Source organism: Lupinus angustifolius, unplaced genomic scaffold (assembly GCF_001865875.1).
Source record: "Lupinus angustifolius cultivar Tanjil unplaced genomic scaffold, LupAngTanjil_v1.0 Scaffold_45_30, whole genome shotgun sequence".
In the NCBI taxonomy this organism is placed as follows: Eukaryota; Viridiplantae; Streptophyta; class Magnoliopsida; order Fabales; family Fabaceae; genus Lupinus; species Lupinus angustifolius.
Window position 1 is genome coordinate 45,884 of NW_017721782.1, and position 10,152 is coordinate 56,035.

The 10,152-nt window shown below is 33.9% G+C and overlaps 1 protein-coding gene across 1 annotated transcript; it reads left to right on the forward strand.

Moving 5' to 3' along the window:
- Positions 1-4,196: 4,196 nt before the first annotated feature.
- Positions 4,197-6,727, forward strand: LOC109338834 (40S ribosomal protein SA). Its single transcript, XM_019576170.1, has 5 exons — positions 4,197-4,468; positions 5,027-5,289; positions 5,434-5,631; positions 5,855-6,068; positions 6,359-6,727. Exons 1-5 carry the CDS (start codon positions 4,318-4,320, stop codon positions 6,448-6,450), a joined length of 918 nt encoding a protein of 305 aa, XP_019431715.1. The 5' UTR covers positions 4,197-4,317; the 3' UTR covers positions 6,451-6,727.
- The last annotated feature ends 3,425 nt before the right edge of the window (positions 6,728-10,152 follow it).

Sequence of the window (10,152 nt, forward strand, 5' to 3'; positions counted from 1 at the left end):
AACAAAATAGGGTTTAAGAAATTGGGTCTATTTAGTTGGGCCGGGTTGGGAACGTTTATTGAGGGTAAATTTTGGATATATTTGCAATTTGGATAAGTTTTGCAGGAGGAAAGTGAAAATATTTATTTCCCTCTATGTTCACCTACCCAAACATTTAGCATCTGATTATTTATGAGCCTAACTGCCTAGTTATTTTTACCTTCTTTTTTTAATGGAGAAAAGAAAACACATAATTAAAAAAGTTTGGCAAAATTTACCTCAAAATTAATATTTTTTCTTGTAAGTTAACTATTTTTTTACTTTTGAGATACTAGGTGAATCTAGAGATTGTGGTGCAAAAGTGAAGAATTACAATGGGGGACAAAAATCTCTAAAACAAAGTTAATGTTAAAAGGGGTTGCTATAAATCGTGGGCACCGTGTAAAAATCCTGAAGGTTAGAAAAAATATAAGGTAACTAAGAAATATAATATAAATGAAAGTGGAAATTGAAGCTAAAAATAAAGTATATAATGGGTTATATAAATTTCTATATACCAAGGAATAGGAAATAATTGTCTACACACTTATAAAGGGTAGAGAAACAAAGACAGGAGTCATTACACAATTAAATGCATTAAAAACGATAATGGAAAAGTCTCAGTAAAGTACAAAGATATCACGGAAATATAAAAGAACTATTTTCACAAGTTTTTTTATCAGAGACATTATTTATTGCTTTATTATAAACTCACACATGAACGTGAATGATTATAATTATATCTTTTATCTTATAATTCGAGAGTTTGAGATGAAAGAAGCTTTGCAATATATAGAAAAATGAAAAAGTGGTTGGATCAAATAATATAATTATTGAAGCCTCGAAGGTTCTAGGATAGTCGAACATTAGATCGCTCACAATGTTACTTAGTGAGATAATGAGGTCTTATAAGATGTTAAACTCGTGTGCTATACTATGAAGCTATGAGAGAGGATACTAGAGCGGACGTTGTGACAAGATGAATATTACTAAAAATTAACTTGGTTTTATGTTGAGGAGGTCAACCATTGAGGCTATATACTTATTATGATAATTGACAAAAAGATATTGAAGGAAGCAAGGGGACTTGCACATGGTATTCATTAATTTGGAGAATGCATATGGTAAGGTACCTAAAGAAGTTTTGCAGAAAAATTTAGAAGAAAGATGTTCTATATTCAAGCAATTGAGGACATGTATAATGGGTTCAATGTCAGTGTAAGAACACAACAAAGTCTTAGAAGATTTTTCTATTGGCATAGGGCTACACCAAATATCAATATTGAGCATTTACTTGTTTACATTAGTCATGGATATGCTTATTGGTGATATCTAAGAACAAGTGCAACAATCCAAAAATTTTGCGGATGATATTATCTTAGTAGAATACTCAAAGAATAAATTAAATGAGAAGCTATAAATGTGGAGACAAACATTATAAACACATGGATTTTTTATAAGTCAAAGTAAAACTTAATATATGGAATGCAAGTTTAAAAAGAGGTAGACAAACACCCACAAGTCACTAGATTTAGATATCTTGAGCCAATCACACAAGACGGTGGAGAAATTGACGGATAAGTGAACTGTATGATTCAAGTGGGTTAGGTGAAATGGTGGAATACTTTAGGTTTCATATGTGATAAAATGTGTCACTCAAGCTTGAGGAGAAAATTCTATTGTACAATTATAAGACCTGCAATACTATATAAGCAAATAACTCTATTAAATTACTCATTCAAGTTGTCGTAAACAAGTATGAGAGTTATCATATTCATAAAGGCTTGAGTGATATTAAGCTATTCAACAAAGAATTGTTAAGTAATTGTTTGAATATTTGGTTGGTTTGGTTTTACCATCTAACAAAATAAATCATTGAGAAATTTATGGAATAAAACTATTGGGATTATTAGGCTTTATTATTCAATTATTTATATACAATTGATTCAACAACACATACTCATCAAACTATAATTCTTTCATTAACAAGGTCAATGTATTAAAATTAGTCCTCAAATGAAAAGAGTATTACCTCGGTATTACTAACCACTAATTCCTTCAAAGATTAATAGCTCATAAACAAAGTTCTATTCCTAGTAGCTATGTTCACAAGGTTAATATAGTAAAACTATATTGACAGACTCTTAATTGCATAAAGAATTAGTAGTTAGTAAAATTGAGGTGTTAATCTAATTCTCATTTTTTAGTGTTAATCTAATTGTCAATTTTACTATATCAACAATATGAATATTTATGAGTTATCAATATAGATCTATTCTTAGTAAATATACCAACAACTTAAACAACGTGACTTATTGGTATAAAACTATTCGTAACAATTATACTAACAAGATGATCTATTTTATTTTAGATGCAGAGTCTAAATTCCTTCGTACATTCATAAACTAAACATCATACTAATAGAGTGTCAACCTCAAGCAAACATTTGACATAAAATCATAACAATCAAAAAGTGAAAAGTAAGCATAAATAGGAATCAATGTGTAAATATCAAGTGAATGTTACATCTAATCTCAACAAGGAATAACTTTAGTAACCCATTGTCATGGTTCCTGAAGATAGGGGTTAAAGGATATGAAAATAGCTTTTGTGGGGAGAAATTGCCTCCTTGAAAATCATAAATTAATCTTTATAGTCTCGCCCCTTGAAGATCCACTTTAACTTGAGCTAAATTGCCATAAGAAAACTAAGAAATTTGAGTAGAAGGTGTTACATTCGAAATTTGGTAATGAAATGCATAAGTTTTGCCCATTTTAAGTTGTTGGAAATCTGTCATTCTTGCCAACGAGATGGGCTTTCGGTGAGCGAGATGTTTTGCCCCTCCAGGTCTATCACTTCGCATACTCTTGATGAGCGAGATTGGTTTCCTCGTTGAGCAAGACCTTATTGTCGTTGAGCAAAAATTACCCAAATTCTATGCCCAAGTTTCGCTCAATGATGTTGACTCACGCTGAGCGATGGTATCTTCCTACATGAATTGATGAATGAGGGTTGTGGCTTGCTAAACGAGTGTCTTCAACATAGTGCTTACTGGTCGAGACACCATTTTTTGATGAGAAAGTTGATTTGTGCACCTTTTTGCCTTAGAAAGACCCACACATACACTTTCGAGAGTAAAATGTAGCAAAATACACGATGTATTGTATTAAACATCATATTTATGACATTGTAAACAATATGAAATGCTTACACATTAGTGTTTAGTTATAAAATATTGATACTTATTGCCACAATATTTTTAAATAACAGCTACCCCTCTCCTATTGCATAATTATTGTTATTGTGTAATCAGAAATTTGGCATTGTTGTAGATGACAATAATGTGTTTGAGGTAAAAAGTTTGGAGTAATAAGTTTTCATGATAAAAATAAATTGATGCATGAGAAAGAAAAGCAAGGCTAATGCATTGTTTTTTGCATTTCCCTTAGAAAAGTATTTGTATTCTAGACTTAGATGATCAAAGTCAATTTTATTTTTATCAATAAACTTTTGGGAAAACTCCATAAGCCAACTAAATTTTTATGCTATTTGTATATTTTTTTATTCTTAATTACATGATAAATTTTAACTAACAATAAAAGTTAGTTAAATTATATTATTAATACCGAATATTTTGCTCTCGTGTATATTGTCTTAATCTCATATGTCATACTATTATTATTCTTTTAATTTTTTATATACCAATATCATTATATTGCTTCATTTAACCTTGAAATTTACTTACTATATTATTCTCAATTAATCTTTATTTTCACTTATTTTTCTTCTATTATTGACTTTGACTAACATGCACTATTTTATTGTCATTGTTCTCGTCTAGCCACAACTATTTCTTGTTGTCATACTATAATTTAACATCATTTTTTATACATGAATTAATTTCACCAATAAATAAAATTTAAGAGATAATTAAAAAACTCATAATAACTATTTGTAAAAGCCAAAAATTAGATAATTTTACATTTTCCTTTTCTTTTACATACATACTAAAAATCTGTATGCTATGGTTAGAGAACTCAAACAGGCAAATAGCTAACTCGATAGTTTTATTTTTTATAGAGAAAACAAAAAAACAAAAATCAATGCTCAAGTTAAAGCCCACGAAGAAGGGTAGTTACGTCATTTGACAACCAAACTAGGGTTTCTAGTTCTTCTGTATAATGCAGAAAACATAGCGCAGCTAAATCAGTTGAAACGCGGAAACCATTCCTTGCACTCAAAGGTTACCCTCTTCCTTCTCTCTCCTTCTTTCTCCCTCTTTCTCCCTCTCTCTCAGCCATGGCCGCCACCGCTAACGCCACCGCAGCCCCGCGCCAGTTGTCACAGAAAGAACTCGACATTCAATTGATGTTGGCGGCGCAAGTGCATCTCGGCACCAAAAACATTGACTTCCAAATGGAACGTTACATCTTCAAGCGTCGTTTCGATGGTTATAACATTCTCTTTGCAATTCTCTCACTCTCATTATATTCTATATTTACGTGTTTGCGTCATTTCCTATATTATTTTTATAATTTCAGATTCATTTATTTTGATGCACAAAAAATTGAGAATGTTTTCAAGTGATTGCTTAATTGTGTATGTTGTTATTGCTCATATACAACATTAGAAATAGACACTAGATCTTTACTCTTTCGTAATGCTACATAGGACCTGTTTTTTTAATGTTTATTTAATTTTGAAGTGATTATTTTGATTTCAAAAAATTACTTTGGACACTTAAGTAAGAAACTGAAAAAGAATAAATTTAGGTTATTCTGTAACCTATGTTTTACAGCTTCTAAAAAATCAGTTTTGTGAAAAACAGTTTTTAAAGTCTCAACAATTGGTTTTATGGCCCCTTATTTTTGCATAGTTGCATATTATATTTGTAAAAGGTTTATTTATTTTATTGTGGCTGCTTTGGTAGTATTATGTTCTGTTTGGCGGTGTACTATTTTTTGAATTGTTTTGGTGATTTTGGTTTGATTTGTTCTGTTTGATCCAGGAATTTACATTATTAATTTGGGAAAGACATGGGAGAAGCTTCACCTTGCTGCAAGGGTTATTGTTGGGATTGAGAACCCTCAGGACATCATTGTTCAGTCTGCCAGGCCTTATGGTCAGAGAGCTGTTCTTAAGTTTGCTCAGTACACTGGTGCACATGCAATTGCTGGAAGGCACACTCCTGGAACATTCACCAATCAGCTCCAGACTTCATTCAGCGAGCCACGCCTTCTCATTCTTACCGATCCAAGGACAGATCACCAGGTTAATTGATCTTGACAACAATTAGATTTTTATATCGTTCATTCACATTGGGAAAAGATTTTAATTTGAGTTTGTCCAAGTCGGGATATCAATACGATTTATCATTGTGCCCTCATTTTTCTTACTGTAATGGTTTATGTGCAGCCCATTAAGGAAGCTGCTCTTGGAAATATTCCAACAATTGCATTTTGTGACACTGATTCTCCTATGAGGTATGTTGACATTGGAATTCCTGCCAACAATAAGGGGAAGCATAGCATCGGTTGTCTATTTTGGCTTCTTGCGAGGATGGTATTGCAGATGCGCGGTACTATTCGTCCCGGGCTTAAGTGGGATGTTATGGTAAAATATTTTTTGCTGCCTTTGTGAAGTTCAAATAAAATTATTATTGGATAATAGATACAGTGTATGCAACATCTGTTAATTTGACTGTATGGTGAAAATTTGAAGTCTGAACACATGTACCCTGCTCCTTTCTGTTCAAGATGCCAAGCTTGAGTTTTTTAAGAGCCAGCATTTTGGGTCTGTTTCACATAAGTTCCTTGTCAAATTTTCTTTGATGCAGGTGGATTTGTTCTTCTATAGAGAACCTGAGGAGGCCAAACAACAAGAGGAAGATGAAGCTCCCGCAGTAGAGTATGCTGCTATCACAGACTTCAATGCAAGTTCTCTTGCTGCTGATGGCCAGTGGCCCACTGCAATTGATCAGTCTTGGACTGATGCAGTTCCACAACCTATTCCAGCAGTTCCTGGTGTTGGCTGGGTGGCCCCAGAAGCTGGTATTTGATTCTGTTCATTTTTTCTCATGAAAGCTAGACTAAATTGACATTTTAGTATTGTTCTTAAGCTATCTTTTGGTGTCTTTCTGGACCTATCATTTTAATTGACTGCTGTAATTGGCCTGTATGCTCAATTGACTTTTAATTTGTCATCTTCATTCTTCTATCCGCTTCTTAATTCTCTATTCAAGATTTCAGAGATGGCAGCTTGCTTTTTCTTTGCAGTTTCTTATTAATTTTTGCTTCGAAATACATATTTATATTTTGTTGAACAAAATTCTCTTTTGCAGTTCCAGTTGCAGGAGACTGGGGTGAGGCCGTTCCACCACCACATATTCCCGCTCCTGTAATCGACTCTATTCCAGCTTCTGGCTGGGAATAGAATAGTGTTTTTTGGTCCTGTTATGTTGTACCAGTAGTTCTCCTTTCCTCTTAAAGTAAAATTCCGAATCCGTTTTTTGTAGTAAGGGAACTTTGTTTACTTCTAGTTTGGTACGAGTTGCAGAAATATTGTTAAGGACATGGTATATTCTGTTAAATTTTATTTATTTTTGTTGTTGCTGCAATCATGAAAATGTTTTGCAATTTTCCCTCCACTTTTTGTTTACTAATTATTAATACTTCAATGTTACATTTGGTACACTTTGAATATCTCCTAACGTTGAAGACTTTGATTACTTGGGTGGCAAAGCAATAGTGGCTAAGCGAAAAAGACTGTAATAAACTGGGCCTGTATGTGTTAAAGAAACTAAAATATATATTTTGTAAGCGTTCAGCAAATTTCTCATTGCACCTAATATCTTAGTTTTTTTAATGACCTTATTTTTTTTTTGCCTTATCAAGAGTGTTTAAACTTTCATTGTCGTTTTCTTTTAATATCTTATCATTTATATAATTTATAGTTACGATATATGATTCTCTCTGAATAATGCTAACTAATTATAACAATTACCTTTTTGTCTTCAAAAAAGCAACTCAAATCTACATCATTGTTTCCCCTTCTTAAGACTTGGTTGCTGTTCCTTAAAAGTTGAATTTCTGCTTCTTTGTTTTTGAGTCAATGTTTTTAACAAATAGTGGCCCAACAAGCATATAAATGTCGAGTGTTTTTTTATAAAATAAATTTTTCGTAGAATAAAGCCTAAGCAAATAGGCCTTAAAGCAATGCCAAAACTAGCAATTTCATTGTTTCTGTAGTCTTCACAAACTATTTAAATTGTCTGTAAGCTAATTTAAACTTTGGGTAATTCCATACTAACCATCTTTTCTTTTTCATGATACGGTTTTGTGTTGAATCTCTAAGTATAAAAGCTTGCTTGTACAATTGAAGAATAAGAAACTAGGATAGAAGATGTTTGTTGCAGCAAGAAGAACATGCAGGTAGAGTAGGAGAATTGAAGATAAGAAAGAATGCTAGGAAGAAGAGAGTGATTGTAATGTATATTCATTCATTGTGTAATCAAAGAAATTACATTTACTATTTATAGTAACATTACATCAACTTCCAACTAACTAGAAACTTCTAAAAGAGGAAGTTCCTAACTAACAACACAAACTAACAACTAAGAAGTAGAATTAACTCTAACACTACCCCTTAATTCAATTCTTATTCTTTTCATCTAGGCATACAACTCCTAGTTTGTGTCTAAGTTCTTCAAATCTCCCTTTCTTCAATGGTTTGGTGAAAATATCAGCAAGTTGATTTTCAGAGTTGCAGAATTTTATCTTGAGCCTCTCTTGATTTACTTGATCTCTTAGGTAGTGGAAGCGTGTCTCAATATGCTTGCTGCTTCCATGTGCAACCGAATTCTTTGCCAAATTTATGGCTGACTTATTGTCAACCATCAACAACATGCTTTCTCCTTCCTTTCTTAGCTCCAGTTCAGTGAGTAGAGTCTCCAACCATACTGATTGGCAGACAGCCATACACGTAGAGATATATTCTGCTTCACAGGAAGACACAACAACTACAGTTTGCTTCTTGGAACACCATGATATTGGAGCATCACCAAGCCTGAACACATAGCCTGATGTGCTCTTTCTATCTTCCTTATCCCCACACCAATCTACATCACTATACCCAATCATGCTGTGTGTGATTGTTTTGCTGCAAGTTTGATTGGGAAGCAACAAGCCATACCCAATTGATCATTTTATATATCTGAGGAGTCGTTTTGCAGCAAGGAGATGAGATTTCTTTGGTGTTTGCATAAATCTACTTACTACTCCAACACCATAAGCCATGTCTGGTCTTGTATTGCATACATACCTCAAGCATCCTATCATTTGCTTGAAGAGTGTGTGATCTATTGCTTGATCTTCATCAGTTGAGCTAGTAGAGTTTCCAGTTTCAACTGGTGTAGAGACTGAGTTGCAGTTTTCCATCTGAAATCTTTTCCACACATCAAGGGCATATTTGCTTTGGTGCATGAAGAAGCCATTTTCTGTTTCTGTGAATTGTAGGCCAAGAAAGTATGATAGGTTGCCCAGATCACTCATATCAAATTCAGCTTTCATGTCATCTTTGAATGCACGAATTTCTTTGATCTATTTGCATGTTACCAACAAGTCATCTACATATAGGCAAACTATTAGCAAGTTGTCTATGTCTGACCCTCTTACATAAATTCCATATTCAACAATGCATTTGTGAAAGCCAAGCTGTGCTAGGAATCCATTTATTCTCTTATTCCACGCCCTTGGTGCATGTTTCAAACCATAGAGAGCCTTGTGCAGTTTGTACACTTGATCTTCCTTTCCTGCCACTATGAAGCCTGGTGGTTGAGTTACATAAACCTCTTCTACTAAAGGTCTATTCAGAAAAGCAGATTTAACATCCATTTGATGGATTGGCCAATTGTGATAGCTTGCCAATGACACAACTAGTCTTATGGTTTCAATTCTTGCCACTAGAGCAAACACTTCCTCATAATAGAGTCTTTTTGTTTCTGCGGGAACCCTTTTGCCACCAATCTAGCTTTGTATTTGGTCACCTCACCTTTTGGATTTACTTTTACTTTGTAGACCCATTTAACAGAAATTGCTCTCTTGTTTGATGGCAGCTTAGTGAGTTCCCAGGTCTGATTTCTTTCAATTAAATTGAGTTCCTCCTTCATGGCTTCATTCCAGTGAGGTTCTTTTACTGCCTCATCAAAGCTCACTGGTTCCATTTCTGCTAGCAGAGCTATGTGCACAAGATCTCCTTCTGTAGTAATGTTTGAATCTGGGAAGACTTCATAGTCACTCAATATCTGTGGAGCTTGTCTTGTTCTGGAAGGTCTTCTTCTATTAGCAAGTTGTTATGTGATTTGTTGTTCCACACAGGGTAGTAGTTCTGATGTGTTGTCTTCCTCTAGATGTAGTAGTTGCCTTTTCACTTCATATTTTTGATTCCAATCCCATGCTTGTGACTCATCAAATCTTACATCTCTGCTAAGCATTATCTTTTGTGTAGAGGGATCATAGACCTTATATGCCCCCGTTGAGTGAAAACCAAGTAGGATCATCTTTACACCTATATCATCAAGTTTCTTCCTTAGTTGATTACGGACATGTTTGTAGCAAATTGAGCCAAAAATCCTTAGATGGCTTACATTTGGTTTCAAACCTGACCAAGCTTCTTCAGGTGTGATTTCCTTCATCCTCTTTGTAGGAGATCTATTCAATATGTAGGTTGCAGTTGAGATTGCTTCACCCCAAAATTTCTTTGGTAGGTTCTTTGTTTTGATCATGCTTCTTGCCATGTTGAGGAGTGTCATGTTTAATCTTTCTGCAGTGCCATTATGTTGTAGAGTGTATGAAGCTATCACCTCATGAATTATTCCTTCTTTGATGCATAATTCTGTCCATTCTTTTGAGTTGTACTCCCCACCCCCATCAGTTCTTAGAGTCTGCAGTTTCTGACCTATCTGCCTTTCAGCCAGATTTTTGAAGTTGGTAAAGGTAGTGAACACATCATTCTTCCTCTTGATTAGATACACCTAAACTTTTCTTGTGAAGTCATCAATGAAGCTTACAAAGAATTTGTTATCTCCTAGTGAGTTTTCTTCAAATGGACCACACACATCAGAGTAGACTAATTCAA